The sequence below is a fragment of the Vidua chalybeata genome, chromosome 1 (genome assembly GCF_026979565.1).
Source record: "Vidua chalybeata isolate OUT-0048 chromosome 1, bVidCha1 merged haplotype, whole genome shotgun sequence".
Classification (NCBI taxonomy): Eukaryota; Metazoa; Chordata; class Aves; order Passeriformes; family Viduidae; genus Vidua; species Vidua chalybeata.
In genome coordinates, this window is record NC_071530.1 from 32,307,605 (window position 1) to 32,327,468 (window position 19,864).

Here is a 19,864-nt window from a genome sequence, read left to right on the forward strand (position 1 = left end):
GCATGGTGGTTTTTGTTGTTGTTGTGGATTTGTTTGTTTGGTTTTTTTTTTTTTTTAAATAAACTGAATTTTGTAGTTTGAAATGCCTTTAGCTTCTTTTAAAGGAATTTAATTCTACTGTTTGCTAGTGTGAACAGCTTCCATCTTTGTAAAGCAGACTATTAAAATGTTGCCTGTGTACTTAATGCTCTGTGAAGTTATCTAATGGGCATTATCTCAGCCATTAAATGTCCCATGCACACCAGTTGGAAGGAGATTTGTCCTGTGGCTCCCAAGCCATCTGTTGAGCTCCTGGATTTTCATGTAGTCATGTGTAGACTGTTAAATTTTCTCTAGTGCTTGAACTAGTATTAACTGGAATTTGGTCACCTGGTTGAATCTTCTGCTACATTAAGTTTCTATTCCTCTAGTTTTTGAAGTAATATCCTGCAGAAATCTTGTCTTGGAAAGTGTTCATCATGGGATAGGGTCCTTATTATTTTTCATGCAGTGTGCTACAGTATTTTTTTACATAATAACTCTTGCCTTATGCAGGAAAAACAGAAAGAAGTCTGTAACAAAAGTGTGTGCTTTTGGTCACCAGAGATGCCCAAAAGTGCAGGAGTGCCTATTAAATATTTTCTGTTGTTGTTTCATATTTTCAAGTGTTGAATGAATAAATTGTGTTCACCTTCTGTAGTAGAACTTAATCCACTGGCTTTTGTTATCCAGCCCATTAATGTCTGGATGAATTACAGCAACTGTTCAACTGCTAATCTAAGCTTTTAGAGCAATGTGTCCAACAACTTGGGAATTTATTTTTAGTTGGAGTTTGTCCATCTTGCAATTTCCATCCATTGGATCTCATTCTGCCCTTGTTTGTTACAGGTAAAAGGTTTCTAGTCAATCTTCTGTGGATACTTAAAAATTCCTGATGAAGTCCATTTCTAAAATTTCACTTGATAAACTAAATTTAGAACACTTCTGAACCTGTGTTTTTGCATACTTATTTTAACTGTGTTTGCAGATACATTTATATTACATATTGTTTGTTGGTTGGAGATGTTAATTTAGTTGCTCATTGGCTCCATGTGAAACTGGTAACTCTTGGTAACTCTTCTGCTGTGACTTTTTGCCTCACTAATTTCCCTCCACACTAGACTTTCCAAGATTTTGAGGCAAGTGTCTGTGTGTGTGGTAGGGAAGAGAACACATGTCAGGACACTGTGTTAGTGGTACTTCAATCATTTTACCTTTCATTTTTGGAGATATGGAGAATGTAGAAGGGAATAGCAAATCTTTACAGCAAGTCTGTAAAGCTGTAGCTTGGTCTTCCATGTTCACATATATTTTCATATTTCTGTGGGCATGTCACAGTGGGTTAAGTCACAGTGAAAAGAATGTTGCAAGCCTGCTTCTGAATATGGATTTTTAACTTCCTTCATCCATTTCAAAAGTATTGTTTTTGTTGAGTCTTATAGGTACCTTGTCTGATACGAAAATGGGCCTCCTCTAAATATTCCTGCCAGTCATTCAAGGAAGCTTTTTGGTTTTTGTTTCTAGAAAATTATCTTTAGTTTAATGACCTTTCTGCCAATAATCAGTAGGGAGTTCACTGGTCACCTGCTTTTCCTGCTAGAAGGCAAGAATTCCTTTTAATTCTAGAGAATTCTTTTCCAGCCAGAAATCTTTTGTAGTCTGACTTTGTGGATGGTTTTTTTGGATGTATGGACATGTGGATAATCCAAATTCTAAATTTTGTAATACAATCAAAAACTGGAGGACAGCTAGGACATTTTAAGTTTTCAGTGTCAGTTAAGACTCACATTGTTATCAGCAGTCATACAGAAACTCTTCCTTTAGTTGTCTGATCATGTAGTCATATTTTTACTCTGTGAAGCAAGGCAGTCAAGTCATAGGAGCAGAGGTTTAAAAATGGCAGAGGTTTAAAAATTTTACATTAATTTCTCATCAGGTATGTATTGTGTTATGCGTAATTCACAAGGATTAATGCCTTTTTGGTATCAGTTTCTAGGTCATTTGGGTGAGAGTTTCTGACTTGCTTTTACTTCTGCATAGGAAGAAACAGATGAATTGATTATCAGGTGAGATGAGCTGCAGCAGAATTTGTGTTCAGCAGTGACAGAATTAATTTTGGAAGTGGATCAACCTCCCCTCTCTGAGCACTCAAGAGCATTACAGGTGAGGAAGTTGCTCTGATCAGTATTGATTTTGAAACACTGAGAACCTGCTGAGGGTGTTTGCCTAATGTGAAACATTTTATAGTTGGAGACCTAGCAGCAGCAGATGAAATTTTAGGTTACACTTCCAAGTGAAGCTATACAGCTGACACTTGTAGTTCTTAACAGAACTTTTGATCCTGGTCTCCTAGATGTTTTATTTCCAGAGGGGAATTATTATCTAGATCCTGGATTTGAGCATTAGCTTTTATTTTATGGTACTGTGTTTGATGACTGACAAAACTTCACCAAGCACAGAATATTTTTAAGTCAAGTGTTAATGAGAGAACCTGCAATTAAAAAGCAGTTTACTATTAGAAATAATATATTTTCTTCTTTTTTACTTCAGAAACATGACTGCCCCTAATTTTGACTGTGCAAGTGTGTGAGGAGAGGGAACATTTTGTTGGTAGTTGGGCAGCTTGTCTGTATAAATTCCAGAGATTTATTCATCCACACATATATGAGATTGCATTCTTATGAAAAATCACCAAGGTTGCAGTCTGCACATAAGGTTTGTGTAAGGTTGGAGCAGCAGTAATGAATTGAAGCATTCAAATTTTCATGGAATTACTCAATTTCCAATGGATTCATTTTTCAATGCCATTAAGAAAATGTCTGATACACTTATATTTTTTTAATGCTCTGATATACAGTTTGGTGTCTAATTGGAAATGATACTGGATAGGCAGCATTCCATGGCTTTTTATTGCTGGAGGCTCTGTGAGCATCCTGCTCCTTCAGATGGAGGAGAGTTGTGGTGTGTTGTTTGTAGGTTTTTTTCCTGTTTTAGAGTTGGTTTGGGTATTTTTCCCTGGGTGCATGCTCAGAAGTTATGCTGTGCAAATCCACTAGGTGGTAGGCATTAAGCATCTTCTAGCTAATTGTTTAGCAGAGAAATTTTAACAGTGTTTTGCAAATATTTGAAGGGCTACTGAAATACTGCTAGTAAGTGTGTTGATTGAATTCTGAGGTTTAGCTTAACGGGGTTTGATGGTCCTCTCTTCTGTTGGGAACTGGAGCCTGCTTCTGCATGCTCATGCTGGTGAAATTGCTAGTGTTTTAGAGTACTGTGTTTATAGTATGAAAAATAAATGGGAAGAAATAGGATGTAACTTAGAGGATTCTTTCCTTAAGGACAGCCTGGTGGAATACATGCAGATACTCCTCTGGTGTGACTAGTGCTATTATTTTTGTAAATAGAATGTGATATTGGACATGAAACTGTTACTGATCACTTTTCTCTGCTCTATTACGCACTTTGGGCTGCTGTTAAATGGGCTGATTTTTTTCTCTCTCCTTCAGAGTGTTCCATTTGAACCTGGCTATTACCTTGCCCTGCCATTTTCTACCCATGTGTATCCTGGTGTATTGAATCCCAGCAATTAAGAAAATGCAAATGAATGATTTAAATAGTCTCCATAAATACAGCACAAACCTCTTCCTGGTACTTACTTATAGGGAAGCATATCTGTACAAAGCTCATGCCACTTGGCTCAGTTGAAAATTGCTGTTTAAACAGCTCATTGTATGGAATGAATGCTGTTCACTGTAGCAGCTCTTATGAAAGTAGGTTTATAATTTTTATAAAATACTGTTTGTTCTGGATTTTTTTTTTTTGCCACTGTATTCAGTAATTACAGTGTGAAGAAATTCAGGTCCCAGTCTGAACTTTTGCTGTGGTGTGTCTGTAGTGAGTGCCAGTTCAGGTTGTGGCATCAGCATGCATAGTTCTACAAAACTGGTTAAACTCACTTCCTCACCTCCACAATACCTGCAGCCCTCAGAAAGGGGAGGCCACTGCTGTTCCAGCCTTAGTGGTGCTGTCAATCACTTTACTTGGCGTTCTACTTGGTTGCTCTTACCTCTGCATTTCAAGGGTCAAAAGCCTTACATTCAGAAGCATTCCTTGGCTGCTCACCTTGTCTCTTAATACAGATTCACTTTGTTTTCTGTTTCTGATATTTTTTTCTGAGTTTGAGTAGTTCTCTGAGGACCATTATAAATTGAACCCCATTTGGCTCTTTATCCTGACGAGCATGACAAAGTCCACTGGGGAGAAGTAACAAGAATACAAATAACTTCTTAAGTTTTAATTTGTTATTCTGTTAAGCTTCTTGTGGTGTATTTTTCTTCCATGTTTTCAGTTTAAAAATTAGAGTTGATGATCTTTGCATGAGATTCTTTTCTGCATTGCATTTTCTAGTAGACATACTTGCACTTGATCTCATAGGAAAGTGGGATGTAAAATAAAGCAAAATATTCTTCACTGGATACAGACAGAGACTTTTGTAGTAGAAATAATTTTACACCAGTAGATAGTGCTAATTTCTGTGAAAAATGAATTTTGATTTTATTGGGTTATATGTGGTCACAGTATTCATCAGGTATGCAAACCTGTTTTTGTTTGATTCACTTGACACACAGGAGCTGACAGCTTCTCTGGAGATGATGTATGGTCAAGATTCTGAAGCAGATGACTCAGGAGGTATTTCATTACTTCTTTGAGTGGATGAGTGTTAAAATGAAGAAATTAATTGGTGTCAGAAATAATATGGACACAACTCTGCAAATTCTTGCTGACTGGTTCAGTGACATCCAAAAATGTACGAAGAACAATCAGTCTTTCCTGTTGGTGAAAATGATGAAATGTGACACTGTCTATCCAAGCTTGTGAGGCACAGGCATTAGTAGGGACAACTGTTTGTGGCAGGGAGATTGTGCATATGTACAATGGCTCTAAATCTCAGTGTCTCAAACCAGAGTGAAAGGTAATGCATTGAGGAATAGAGTGTTAATTTTTCTTTATTCTTGGTGCAGTGAGCTGGAGATTATACAAAATACATCCTCTCAAAAGAAAACAGGAATGCCAGTGCTTTTATGCAAGTATAATTTTGGGCGTGCTCTTCCACCTTGGTTGTGTGACTGAAATGCTTTAATTACTTCTTTCAAGCTGCCTTTGGAGAGAAAGATTTCAGATTTTAAAAGGTTTTAGTTCAAAAATGTTTCTTGGTGAAGAATTACATAAAGAGCAGCCAATCTCACTGGATGTATTGTAGGTACAGTCTGTAAACAAGTACATAATAGATTTTCTTTCTCATTGAAATACTGAGTGTGGAGAATTTATACAAATAAAGTGCACACCATTCTGCATTCTGATGCTCTGTCTCAGTCTGAGTTGTAGGAGGTTTGGAGCAATGAAATTGGCTGCAGGTTATTTGTCTTAAAAGGAGAAGGATGGTGCAAATGGATTACCATTCATTGAGTTCTGCTTGTAAAGAAAGCACAAAGTAGGGAGGTAACTTAGAGACCTTCTTACCCCTGTGTTTAATATCTATGCTTTTTCTCAGTTTAGGACTCAATCTTCCTGGAAGGACTTTCAGCTGCTCCTTCTCCATTCCTGCAGGCCCAACTTCTTCAATCTCCTTCTTGTCACTATGATCCATAAATATTCTCTTTGTGTCTGCACAACCTCCCTGTCCATGTCAGCTGTACATAACAACAAGGGCTGTGCCCTCTCATGGGGAATAAGTTTTTTGCTCTTGCATTTCATTGTACCCAGAGCATTTACTGTAGCCTGATGCAGCAGTTTAGACTTGGTGCATGTCATGTAGAGTATAATGTTAATGAATGTAATTACTTACAGCTGTTTATAATCATGTTGGTTATGAGAGGGGGCAAACAAACATGCAGGTGGGTTTCTGTGATTGCAATTCAGAGTGATATTCTACATGTAGAAGCATGGCTGAAGTTTAATATAGTAACAACTCTGGTTTACTTATTTCAAATCTGAATTTTTCTGCAAAAACTTCATAGGTACAGGAAGTATACACAAATTTGGCATGGATTGGTATAGCACTAGTTGGTAGATCAAGGAAGATGTTTTCATTTATCCTTCTTTGTCATTTCAACTTTGCTATGCAATTTTTCCATTGCAATTTAACTTCTACCTCCTTTAAAAAAGGGTGAGAAATTGTATAGAGGAAATGCTCCTTTGAAGTGTTTCCTTTCTCTTTATTTTCAATACTTACTCCTCTCCCTCTTTTTCTGAATCCAAATTCACCTACAGTAGCATTTATGGGAATCTATAAAATTGGAAATGTATAGGTTTGGGTCAGTGACAGACAAGGAAAATTTCAGAGACTGTATGAATTTTTTCCAGTATGAATCTCCAGGCTTTCAGGAGAAAGTCTGTTTGAATGCACTGTTCAAGGTTGTGGTGTTTTTTTTTTTTTTTTTTTTTTTTTTTTTTTTTTTTTTTTAGTTCCTTTAAGTTTGAGACAATAAAACATTTCACAATATTTAGTGGAATACACAAGTTTGATAGGTACATGAACAAAGTGTGCTTTGCAGGTTTCTCTTATGTGTATCTTGCCTGTTAAATACAGCACCATATTTCTCTTTTAGTTCTGGTTGCCAGATTAATATCTCTTTTTCTGCTGATATGAGCAACAAAACTGTACTAAAAACAATGCTCAGTGTAATTATAAGCTGATCTTACGGATTTTTCTTTTATAAGCTGATCTTTCTATATTTTATATCTTGAAGTTATTTCTGACTTTTATGAAAGTACTTACGGTTTCCTGGTGAAATCTTTAACCTCGTGTCACACTTGATAAACTGTGAAATAGATCCCAGGATGTGTCTTCATCTCTGGCAGTACCATATAGGAATGGAAATCTTGTCTACTGCTGTGTGGGCAGCATATGTTGATTTTTGACATGAAACTCAATAGGAGAGGGATTTTGACTCTTCTACTGTTTCATATTATTATAAGCATAATGAGATTAGGAAAATAAAACCCAGTCAAGGGAATAATTAACTTTATTTTTGCCTGGTGAATCTCAGAGCTGTTCTTTCTAGAAATTGTTATATTACTCAAGTGTGAGGTGAGATCTGACACAAATCCTGATTATATTTCCAGGAGGTCTAACTCTTTGCATTTCTTACTTGTTTGTGCTGTCTGACTGATAACTTCTTATTTTCAATTGCAAGGCTGATTGCTTGGGTAGGCTTGGGGTTTTTTCCTTTCTGCTCTTTGAAGTGTTGATGCCATAAGCATCTTCAGATTCAGAGGAAGTGGTTTGCAGTAGGCATGAAATTCTTGAGTTGGCTTAACTAAGAAATATTGGGAAAGCTGGTTCTTCCTTCTCTATGTGCTGAGAAGCTTTCTTTGAGCTTTACCAAGGTTATGTGTATGTGCTGAAAACAGAGTGAAAATTCTGTTTGAATTAATGGGGTTTCCTCTCTGGGTCCATGTGTATACAAAAATTTACTTTTTCCAGTCCTAAGAGAAACAGTTTTTCATCACTTTCATTTACATGGGACAAGTGCTTTTGCCTTACCAGTACTCTTTTCCTGTGCTGGCGTGAGCCTTTTTCTTAGTTATTTACATTTTCCAAAAAGCATTTCCTCCATTCTCTTTCGCTCACTCTGAGGTACTTGCATTGTCTCTGCAATGACAGTCCCTGCTGTGCCAGAGAAGGGCCACTTCAATAAATACTGCATCTGTCCTTTGATGTGGCATCATACTAACAAAAAACCAGGAGTTTATCTTGTGACTGCTCTTGGTGATAGAAGCAGTGGCTTACACTCCTTGTGTGCTTTAATATTCCACATCTATTTACCTGTGCTAGCCTTAAAAAACTCTTTAGTAGCATGTGGAATATGAAATTGTACTTCTGCACAGAAGTACCAGGCAGTTTTATTCTGTTGAAACTCTTGGATGAACTCTTTGACTTGCTAGCTTCCCTTTTTGAATCTCTGTAAGAAGAGATAAAAATCTAATAAAATAATCTTTCCATTAACAATGGAATTTCTCAGTCAAGGTTTCACATCTTAAGGGTTGGTGTGTATAAATGAAGAATGACTCTCAATCTTTACTCTCTCTAACTCAATCAGGAGCATGATGAACCACAGAAGTACACAATAAGTACTATTATAAGTACTTACAATAAAGCTATAAATAAAGTTCACCACGAGCAAAGTATAATCACTGTCATACAGAATAGATCCTTGGCCAGTGTTGAGGTGAGTTTATGCCTTATTTATTTCTAACCCTTTCTGATACAATTTCTTTTTGATGAATGTCCCTTTATCTTTTTAGAAGAGAATTTTAGGAGTATATTGGTGATGAGAGGTTAGTTGGTTTAAAGCTTCAGAATCCCAGTGGTACATTGCCTTAGTCAATGCTTCATTTCATATGTTTGAATACAAAGACAATTTCTTTAAAAATAATGCTTTGAAAGCTGGAATCTCTAGATTCGTGACAAAATCAGTACTATGTAGCTTAAGGGGATTGAACTTTAAGCAGAAAGTTGGTTTTTCAGAAGATTTTTTAATGTAATTAAAATTAAACTCAATAAAAACCCTCTTTGGTGTGGAAGGATCCTGAAAAGCTGAATTCGAATGGGCTCCAGGCTGTTTCTTTAATGCATTTGAGTAAAATATTAAAGTAGAAAGATTTAACAATTTCTGACTTTTTTTTTTCCTCCTAGTTCAAAAAAACAGGCACAGGAGTTGTTGAATAGAAGACATGTTATTCACTATTTATTATCTGTTAAGAAAACTGTGAAAAGCTTAGAGGCCCAGTTAAAGTGAAAAAAACAGACTTTATAGTGTTGGAATTTTTGTCTGTGTTGTTCAGATGGGTTAAGAAATATTAATTTTGTCTATTCCAAGCAAGAGGTAACAATGTAGAACAGTTTCTGTTTTCTGAATTCAATTTTGCCTTCAAATGTGGAAGCTTTACAGGCCCCTGAGACCAAGCTTGAGTGGTTTTAAAAAAAAAACAAACCCAAACAACTCCACTAACCAACCATCAAGGAAAAAAATAAAACTACATAGACTTTTCTGTTTCAGTCTCTAGTCATGACACTGTGCTTTTAACTAATTCCCTCTGGTGATAGGTGCTGTTCACAGCATGAGCAGTTTTGTCCAACTCTTTCTACTGTGCTGGTTACTTTTATCTTTGTTGATAAAGTATGCATCTTCTCCTTGGTGACAGAAGTCAGCTTCTGTTCCAGCTTTCAGGGTTCCTCACTATTCCTCAGAGAGCTTTAAAGAAGGTAAATACTACTTCAGCTTTGCTGCTGTCAGCTTGATTGTACATTAATTATTCTAATGATGATGCTTAAGGAAAAAAAGAACTTGAACCTTTGCCTCTGAGCGTTGTAAAGGGGCAGTAAGCTCCCAAGAGAGCTTTAAAATGAGATGAACTAAGGAAACCTATTGGGAAAAGGATTCTTGAGTAATGAGGTGACATGAAGAAATTACCTGCTTATGGGAGAAAAAAGTGGATGAATTATGGAACCTGGTGTTGCTGGTAGATTAATGATGTTGCTGTGACTTTTATATGTGACCAGCTAATTAAAATAAATTAAAAAAAAATCTCTTTGTCTTAGGAAACAAGTAGGCAAAAGGCTAGAACACTCAGCTTGTCATATAAATAAAGGAAACACCTTTCTCAGTGATTAGGTTTTCAGAGATTCTCTTAGGTTTCCAGGAAGGAGACTGAGTAAAATATGCATTTGAGAATACATTCAACTCCAGAACTGTTATATGGAAGCTGTTTTCAAATCCTGATGTAGTAGATTACTGTTGCTTGGTGTAATAGCAGAATGAGAATTATACACAGACTTTGTTATTCCTAATGCAGTCTGATGATTGCAGTGATTTTGAAATGACATAATAAAACTTCTCTTTTACTTAACATAAAAATCAATTCCAACTGTCATAGACAGAGAATTGTACTACTTGTTGACAGCTGAGTTTTCTGAGAAGTCATTCTAGGTACAGATGGTGTAATTGTGAAAAGCACAGGAGCTGAGGATGACTTACTTACAGCTGAACTGAGCAGCTCATGTGACAGAGCAGGAACATTTCACCCATGGTTCACAGCCTGGATCAGGGTTGTTCCTTCTCTGTAAGGGTGTTAGTACTGCTCAGTGCTCCTACTTTCTGTGTGGTCACAAAAGGATGGAGCTGGCAACTGATGTGTTACCAAGGGCTCCTGCCAATCTGCAGACTTGTCTCCTCCAGTCTGGCCAGAGCTGGTGCTGGCTGAGTGGGGGGCAGGTAGAAGGGGGAAGGGGGTAGAAACTCAGGGTCTGGCTTTTATTTTGACAGTAGAGAGTCCCAAAGTATGTTGTAAACCTGGAGGGGGGAAGCAACCAGTAACAGGTAAAAAGCAGGAAGGCAGAGAAGAAAAAATAGGCAACCTGGCAGAACGAAATTTTTCAAAATAGTGCTGAATGTCTTTTTGTATTTGTAATTTTTTTTTTTTTAATTTGAGAAAAATTGGAGTTTGTCTTCTTTGCCACCTTATGAGCTTCAATAGTTTCTTAGTGCTTGGTATGTTAGGAAGGAGGAAGCAGCCAACTTTCCTGCATTAGGTGATGTGTTGGACAGCATCTCCTCCACGTCCTTGTTGTATTCTGGCACTGTATTTCTGCCTCCCCAACTCAGCAAAGCTCCTAAAATTGAAAAGCCACAAGCTGCCCAGCCAGTGCTCATGTTCCCATGCAATGATTTTGCATGAGCAATTAATAGATTTGAACTGGTTCTCTGAGTACCAGCTGGAGCTCCAGGTATATGGGCAGATCTTTGTGAGAAATACTGGCAGTTCCATCATCTCTACAGTTATTCAGTAAAGCTTCCTCTGCTGCTGCATTTTAAGAACAATTCCTAAAAGAGATGTGAACTGCAAGCTGATGGGTAATGGCCACCAGCTTAGAAGGTGATGCTAATTCATATAGAAGTCACTCTTCATTGTGTTTTATTCCCCATTTACAGAGCAGTTGCTTAAAATTAAGTAATTTTTCTATTTGGATAAATGAGTGATAAAATAGATTAACTTAAGTGTAGCTTGATATCATAGATGTTTATAAATTATTAACATGGTAGGATTTAGATAGAACACTTTTGCTACCATTATTCAGATCTTGCTCTGTTCTAGAGGATTTTTCACACAGAAGGTTTTTCACGCAGAAATGAGAACAGAAGAAAATGTAAAAAAACCCAACCAAGCAAAAAAAAAAAAAAAAAAGCCCCCCAAAAAACCAACAAAAACCCCCCATCAAAACCAAAAGGAATAAAGACAGTTTTACACATGATTGATTCTTCTTGAAGAGAATATCTGGGGTGCAGCAAGATAGGCATTCAGGAGCCTCATCCAAGTTTGCTGGGTGAATTTCAGATTGCTCTGCATGTAACTGATGTTCAGCTCAGACTTGGTGTTGCTTTGATCATTTGATGGAAAGTTCTTAGTATTGTGTTCAGCAGTTGCCAGTTTCATGTTGAGCATCTGAAATTGTGTTTCCCTCATTTCATAGCAGTGCCCCTTCAAAAATGGAGATAGTGATTTTCCAAGGTCTCTGCTGATCTGTGTCCCAAGAACCCAGCACTGACTAAACACGTTTCCTTTTGCTGTCTATGTAATCTCTCAGGACAGAGGCATTTTCAGCTTAACTTGCAGGCAGTGTCTGAAAAATGCTGTACTCAAATATGCTTCTAGGCAATAATGAAGACTGGGGGGATTTTACTTGGTTTAGGAGTACAAAGTTCACTTTTGTCAGACAAAGTGTGTTTATCTCAGCATTTCTTTAGGATAAAACTTGGGCAGGGACTTTTCAGTCATATTTTTAAAACTCTATTTCTTTTGACCTCTTAGAGTTTCTTCTAACATTATTTTTCCCTCTTGTTTCTGTGTAGGGGATTGAGCCCCTTGTCTTTTACCCTCCTGTAAAATTAGAAAAAAAAATCTTTCCTTGACATTTTTTCATATCAATACATTTTCATTTGGAACCTAGTGAATCTCCTTGACTGATGTTTGGTTTTGTTAAGCTAAAGGGGTAAACCCACCAGTGTTATGTATTATATATCTTTTAATTTACAGCTTCGCATTCAAAACCAGGAATTTGGCATAAAAAGAAGATGGAACACATGAAGTAGAGGTTTTCATGGTAAGTCAGGTGTCAGATGAGGACGGAAAGGCTGTTCTTGTAGAGAGGTTGTTGGTTGGATTTTAAAGTGAAATATTTAATTTGAAGTGCTGGGCTGAAAAAATGTTCTTAATTGACTATTTGCATAATTCTGGATAGCCTGTACAAATAACAATTGAGAAGGTAAGAAGCCCCAGAGTACTCTTAATATTTAACTCAGATCTCAGAAGGAGCAACTAATAATTGAATTATACTGTGTTATAGACTTAGAGAATAAGTAATAGAGATTCAGCCTCAAAGGAGGAATTTGTATTAGAAACCTATTTTTTTCTGAAGTCAGGAAGTTGACTTTTTTAATCTTTCTTACTACACAATGACTGCACAGTGTTTGAGCATTATTAAAGCAGCCAAATTAAATTTTAATCATGTAAATGCAGTTGAAAAAGTGCACTGTGCCCTTATTCTCTGTTTGGTTTTTCTTTTTTGTGCAGCAAGATTTCATATGCCTCTGAAACAAATCTACAGGTATAAGTGAAGCCTGCATGATACAAATTGTTGTTGATGTTTTCATTCTTTCTACTCTCAACTGTTATTCTCTGCCTGCCTTATGACAGCAGCTGGTGTCTCCTTGAACTCTATTTGCAGACCCTTTTCTGAAGCTTATCCTTGCCTAGGGTCTCAGTGACTCTTTGAGAATAACAAGTAGATCTGTGCACCTTCATGCTTCACAATTTGGCTCTCCAACTTTGAAGTCAGTCTTCACTAACTTACCTTTCTCTTGGATGCTAATCATTAGCACATAATTTTATAGCCTCATATCTGTGCGTTCTTTACCTAAGTGCTTGTCTTTCCTCAGGTTCATATTCTTGTGCAACTATTTTCTATAATTTTTCAGTCTTCTGGCCAGGAGTAAGGCCAAATAATAAATCCCTCTTTCTTAGTAATACTTGTGTATTAATGATTTGCCAGCTTTCAGAGATGACTGTTTAAGCATGGAGCTAAATTACAAGAGTTGTGTTCATTATGAGCTGAATGTGTCCTGTTTACTGCATTTAGGTTAAGGAAATGTCATGATCCAGTACCAGGCCAACACAGCTGCAGTGGCTTCAGTGTCCTGGCAGGGTAGCTTATGTATCACTGCATATAACCTACACAGTACAGTAAATAATCTTGTTTTGTTACATGACTTCTTTACAGTATCTCTTTTAATACTTTCACTTTGACCATTTTCTGCAGAGGTGAAAGCATCACTGATAATGTACAGGACTGTCTAACAAATCCTTCTGCAAAATTATTTCCAACAGGACACTACCACGGAAAACAGAAGAATAAAACATGCAACATTTGAGCAGGGAGGTTATCCTGTAAATAGTGTATCTTATTGCTCATTATAGTTGAATGATTTTTTTACTAAAAGTTAAGTGAATCTCATGAAACACACAATACTATAGGAAAGAAGATTCAGTACTTCATTACTGAAGATTAGGGCCAGCTAGGGGGTTTTAAATGTATTTCACAAAACTTGTACAGAACCATCTGCCCAGAGCAGCATTCAGGATTGTTCATAATAATTCTTAGATACTAAAACCCTCTAACTTTCTCTCATGTGTAAGGAAAACTTTTACTTCAAGGATGTAGAAAATATTACTTGGGACATTAAAATTAGTTGCTTCATTTCTGCTTTCCATAAAATTTCTGCTGTGACAATATTCTATAAATAAGGTCTGAAATATGCAAATCAAAATTTTAATGGCAAGTTTCGGAGTATTGTGCTTCTGTGTTCATCTGTTGCAGGTACCCTCTGAAGTGCAAAGAGCTGCTCTTATCTCACAATTAATTCTCATAATTAATGAATTTAGCTGGTATTGTTTCTAGCAGGGATTAATAAGTTTTACAGCTATTAATAAGAGCAAATTTCTTCAAATTCTTTTACCTGATGAAAAGAAACATTTGAGTTTGACTTTGTAAGGTGATACAATCCTAATCAACCTAGCACTGCTGGCAGTTTTTAAGGATTCATTCTGGATGTGTGTACATTCATGTGCCCCAACCACTAAAGTTCTCCAGAAAGCAATCTGTGCTGCCTGCAGAGCACAGAAATACAGATGAGAGTTTTACTAAGAACTGTAATACCAATAAATATCTTTCAGCTGTTTCCTGGGGAGTCTTTTAGACCTCTGACTGTTAATCCTTGTCCCAGTTCTTGGGGAAAATCTATTTTGCCTCAAAGTGCTTTATCTATAATCAGCTTAGTCAGAATTAATCTCCATGCCCATCTGCAGGCTCCTGACAGATTGGTAATTTCACTTCCATCTCAATCTCATGCCCAGAGGAATCGCACACTTGTAACTAGTAAAATTTTTGGTTTTTTTCAGCAAACGTAAAATTGCCACAGGAAAATAATGTAAGGCTTTAAAACAGGAATATTAACGTTACGTAACTGTGTAGCAGGAGCAATGTTTAGCAGTAATATCTTGCAGCCACTTATTTAGCCACACCAAGATTCAATGTTCAGTCTGTTTCAACATGCAGTTTTGTGTATTAAAAAAATAAAAAAGCAAGTAAGATCAAACACAACAAAATGGAGTAAACACGACGAAATGTTGTCCTACAGCCGTATTCCTTGTAGAATCAATTTTCAGTTTCCTTGGTGTGAGAAGGGGATATTTGTTGTTGACAGACATTTGACAGTATCTTGAAATGCAAATACTCAAGTACAAAGCTTTTCAAGCTCTTCAAATGCTCAGATTTTCTGCACATTAAGTGTGTAATCATGGTTCACTCCTGTATTTTTTTGCATGCGTTTGGATCCTCTTAGCTACAGATTTTCCTTTGAGCATTTGAAATATTTTATTAATATTGAACAATCCTTTATGCCTGCAAGAGACACAGTTTTCAGATTTCATCTTTTAACCTAGATTTCAGGTTACTTGGGACATGACTAATAATTAGTGAAACAGTTGGAACTGGCTTGATTCTGTCTTCAAGTTTTTGACTACTTGTGTACAATCCCTGACATCCCATATCCTTCTCTCTGGGTGAAACAGGGATAGGTGAGAGATGTACAGTTATCTTGTATTTTGCTGTTAATATTGACCCAGGTCAAAGGAGCTCCTGGCTTGGAGACTGAACGAGCAAGCCTTCCTGTGTAAAAATTCTGTTTCTGTTGAGTTTTGGTAATTTATATTTCTAGACCAGCATCTGAGATTGTCTTTCTTGTAGCCTCCTTGCCCAAATCCAGTGTGTCCTCTTCCTGCTCACAGCTGGTATTTATGCATATGTGTAGAGCTGTGGATTTATGTTTTGTGTATGGAGTCTAGTGCTGCTAATGTGCAAAGTATTTAGGCATGTAATCCCTTCTGATAAATCCAAAGAGCCTAAGTGTAAGTGATGGCAAAATAGCTGCTGTTGATTTAGAGTCCATTACTTTGTGCTCTTCTCCTCCTTTGCTCCTGTAGAGAGATAAAACAATATGACAGAAGTTAATAGATAAAATTATAAAATTATGAATGGCACCTATTTAATTTGTTCTCAATAGAAAGACTAACTTGAGTATTTCTGGAATTTATAGTAGTTCAGTGAATTCATATTTCAAAATTTCAAAACCTCACATTCTTCTGGCTGGCACTGGGTTGACAGACCTGGTGCTGAACATTTGCTTGAATTTTGTTGTTAATGAGCACTATGATGTTGCTGTCCATTGGGAATGCTATGGTACCACATCTTTTGAAGGCTTTAGACCCTAAAAACTTACAAGATGTGTTCATCAAATGCTTGGTTGTTATTTGTAATCGAGTTTGTTTTGCTTACTGATGAAATCCTTCTCCCTCTGTTTGTAGGATGATAAAATGAAATCCCTTCTCCTGAATTTGTTCTGCTGTAACAGACTGATGCCTGAGCAGGTGCTGTGGAATGATTGCTTCCTCACAGTTGATGTGATTCCAGTTTCACTGCACCCAGGTGAAGAGTATGAGCCGCATAAAAAACAAAATTCTGAGACAACAGATAGAAAAAAAAGTGATTAACCAAGGAGAATGGAGCAAACCCTACTCAAGAGATGAAAACTTTTCCATCAGGTGTTTTGAGACTTCTGTTTTGAAATCATTGACCTGATCTGAAGTCCTAAAGTATAAAAGGTTATATATAAAGTATAAATGGTAGGTGCATTAATTTTTTGAGATTATACAGTCTTCACTGTGTTTTCTTTTCAGCGTGTTTTATTCTAATTAAGTATTTGGAGTTATAAATATGATTTTACTGGTTGTATTCTGGTTTGGTTTGTTAGCTTTTTTCTTTACTCAAATGTAGGCTTTAAATTTACAGAGACCAGTCCTGTTAGATGCCAGAGATGCTTAAGATGAAACTTTAGTGAGTTGGTTTTTTATTGAGTTTTCTATCCCTCTTCATGCTCTAGATCCAGATAACATATTCCTCTTAAAGGTGTTATAGGATATTTTTTTGCTGAAGATTTTTTTTTTATTGCATAGACCAGTTGTTCTTACAGTACCTGCCTTCAGGATTTAAGTAAATGCCCCAATATTCTGCTTTGAAAACTGGTAAAAGAAATGGCGAGCACCCTTCCTCTTTTCTGTCTTTTTGCCTTTGAAAAATGCAATTGGCTTTCTAGAGAGCAGCCATTCTTCTAGTTGCTCCTTTGCTGTGCCGCTGCCAACCAAAATATTCTATGCACACCTTTGCAAAACCTACTGTTTTTGCAAAACCTACTGCTCTGTGTGCATATATCACCTGTTACTAAATGTTTTTTTACAGTAGCTATGAGGGTGTGATTTTCATGAATGGATTTGTTTGGCTGCAACACTTGGCTGTTGATATTTCTATTGAAAAATTTTGTCAGCTCTTTATCTGTACAGGAAATTGTTGCTTATCTTTATGAAGGTTTCCTTTCTTCTCAGGAAGGAACAGGTCAGAGTGTGCAGTGTTGCTGTAGCAGTATGTTTAGCCTCTGGGTGTTGCTCTTGGACAGCACTGTTGGCAGATTGCTATTTTGCAGGAGAGTTACTGAAGCTGCTTGTAGTTGGATGTAGAATGTCAAAATACACTATGTAATAGGCAAGCAGCAGCACCAGGGGAACTGGGGAACCCTCAGGTACAATAATACTGTCCACAGTGGGTAGAAGATACCCTTGGCAGGCTCATATTTGATATTATTCTTGGTTTTCTATCCTTAAACCAAAATTAGATTTTTAAAAATATGGAATAGTGTGTAAGATGCTCATCCTCTTTTCATTATATGATGCTGATTTTTTGATTTCTGTAAAGTGTACCTAACCAAAGACCGTAAAATACCAAAAGTGTTTTTATGACATAAAAATATTTTTATGTAGAATTTTTGGTTAATGTGATCAATATTTTCATTACAGAAATCACAGAGGAATAATACCTTGTCACTGAATATAAACATTTAAGAAGTCTTGTGGAATGCTTTCCAAATACTGATTGCACTCTTTCCCTATTAACTAACATTTTAATAATGTCATTATTAAAATTCTAACTCTAATTTCAATGAATGTTAAACCCTGAAGAGAGGTTAGACTAACCTGATTGTTTGTATTATACTGTGTAACAAATGTCAGAATAAATATTTGCCTGGTTTTCCTGCTCCAGAATCCATGCAAACTAAAGTATACTTAAATCCCCAAACTGTTAACATTCTTGGTTTTCTGAAACCAGAAGTCTTCATTTATGCTTGATTTAAAAAAAATAAATTGCAGATCATTCAAAATGTCTTTACCAGCTGTATTATGAAATTTTTTGTTATGTATGAACCTTTTCTATTTGAATTAAACATTGATTAAAGTTTTAGTGTCACAAGTTCTGTTTGTTTATATGTTGACATTTTTCTATGGTAATTTTGTAGCTTCGGCTTTCTTTTCCTTCCTTATTTGCCAGAGGCCTTAAGAAAATAGGTTGCTTCAGGGCTGTGTTGTGCAGCTCTCCTGCCAAAGCTGAATACTAATCTATGGTAATGGACTGCCTGCTGTGTGGTTTGAGACATCCCTTTCAGCCGCATCTCTTCTGGCTGGAAATGGGTACTTGGAGGATAGGGAAAGGGAGGCTGAAATGATCCTGTAGGAGCCATCTGCCTCCTTGCTCACTTGCTGTTTCTTCCAAGAAGCCCAAAGGAAACTGGCCTCACTCTTCCTTGGTGTTAGCAGTCTGCAGCTTTGAGCAGAGTCCTTGCACAGACCAGGATGCTGAGGGCCTGTCAGGGGCTGGGTGTTGCTTTACTGGGAGGTAAGGTATTCAGCCTTTAGCAGTAAGCCTGCAGTTCCAGCCCTAGGTGCTGACAACTTTATTTTGTGAGGACTGTTGCCTTTGATACTTGTTCAGAGTTATGTTCTCTTCTCACTCCTCACCTTGATGCTCACCTCTGGTCTGGAGACTCCTGCTCTTCTGTTCTTCATGCCCGCCTTAACATCCATAATAATATTACCACATCTTTCCAGGTAGTTTGCTGCTCACTTCATTAGTATTTAATACTTGTGCCTATGTAGTTTTGAGAAGGGTTGGGGTGGGTATTTTGTACTTCGAAATAGATTTCTGCTAGTTAAGAGTCCTTCTAAGTAGCACTTGCAGGCATTTTAACATATGACAGGTTAAATTATATTCCTACAGGTTAAATTATATTCCTTCATAGGTATCTTTCTCAAGAACTTTCCCTCAATGGGCAAAGATTGATTTCATCTGCAGTCACTTAATTTCCCCAATTTGCAGAGAAACTGGCATGAATTTATCCTGATTTCAAATCAGAAGTCTGATAGCTTGCTAGCTGATGACTTTCTAGACTGTGATGAATGTTTGAGAGCCTCATCTTCATTCATATAATTTAAAACCCTGGTGAAAACTTTCCTCAGATTTCTGGGTGTGTGCTGACAGACACTAAGATACTGTGCTGTGCTACAGCTCCTGCAGCAGTTGTGTTGGACCGTGTGCTTTTCACAGCAGACACACCATGGCTAGATAAACAATTTTCAAATTGTCCTAAATCTGCTGCTACCACATGTGGCGATGGCACATGGGATCAAGTGCTGGAGTCGGGTTTTGGCAGCTCTAGATTCAGGGTCTGCAATACATCAGGACCACACCATGTAGAAGGCTGAATTAAAATGCAGAATTGGACTTTTCGTAAATATAGTTAGTATGTTATATATGCCTAGCATTTGTGTGTTAATGCTGTAAGTTATGTTACCAACAGGTGGAGAGAAACAAGATTTGCTCTGCTGTGTGAAGATGTGATGCTGGTTTATATTTGTCATTGTGTTGCCAGCAGCTATTTAGCTGCCTGAGACCCCCTGGGTGAGACCCCCTTGCACTTCCTGTACTGCAGAGATGGGAAAGCTTGCCACAACTCCCTGACATGCCTTTCTTCTCTTGTGAACTTTCACCTGTTCAACTTCCCTGCAACCTTAACAATTGGTAGCATTAGTACAAGTGAAGCAGACCAGATCTGTTCTGTCTCACCTTGGCAGTCCTGGTGTGGACCAGAAGTTTTTGGTACTCTGAAAATGGTATTACAAGTTTAATCTGTCATCTTAGCAGCCCTCTGGCTTCTTTCTGACCTCCTTTTCCAACTCCATGGCCTGTTTCAGCAAAGCCAGGAGCTGTACCACAAGGTACAGCTGTACCACAAGAGGCGTTTCAGCAAAGCCAGGAGCTGTACCACCTGCCATTGTTACACTGGAT

The 19,864-nt window shown here is 37.2% G+C and overlaps 1 protein-coding gene and 1 long non-coding RNA gene across 2 annotated transcripts in view; one reads left to right on the forward strand and one right to left on the reverse strand.

The window, feature by feature from the left end:
• STK31 (serine/threonine kinase 31) overlaps window positions 1–16,343 on the forward strand; it is a 28,339-nt gene extending 11,996 nt beyond the window's left edge. Inside the window, 9 exon segments of the mRNA XM_053934356.1 lie at window positions 2,059–2,181; window positions 4,647–4,702; window positions 4,704–4,854; window positions 8,121–8,251; window positions 8,720–8,815; window positions 9,226–9,286; window positions 12,115–12,144; window positions 12,146–12,181; window positions 16,000–16,343. Coding sequence (XP_053790331.1) covers window positions 2,059–2,181; window positions 4,647–4,702; window positions 4,704–4,854; window positions 8,121–8,251; window positions 8,720–8,815; window positions 9,226–9,286; window positions 12,115–12,144; window positions 12,146–12,181; window positions 16,000–16,185 — 870 coding nt within the window. The 3' untranslated portion in view covers window positions 16,186–16,343.
• Window positions 9,163–10,130, reverse strand: LOC128791241 (uncharacterized). The gene is made up of 2 exons (XR_008432012.1): window positions 10,063–10,130; window positions 9,163–9,275 (listed from the first exon to the last, which is right to left on the reverse strand). It is a non-coding gene; the product is annotated as an uncharacterized LOC128791241 (long non-coding RNA).
• Window positions 16,344–19,864: the final 3,521 nt, after the last annotated feature.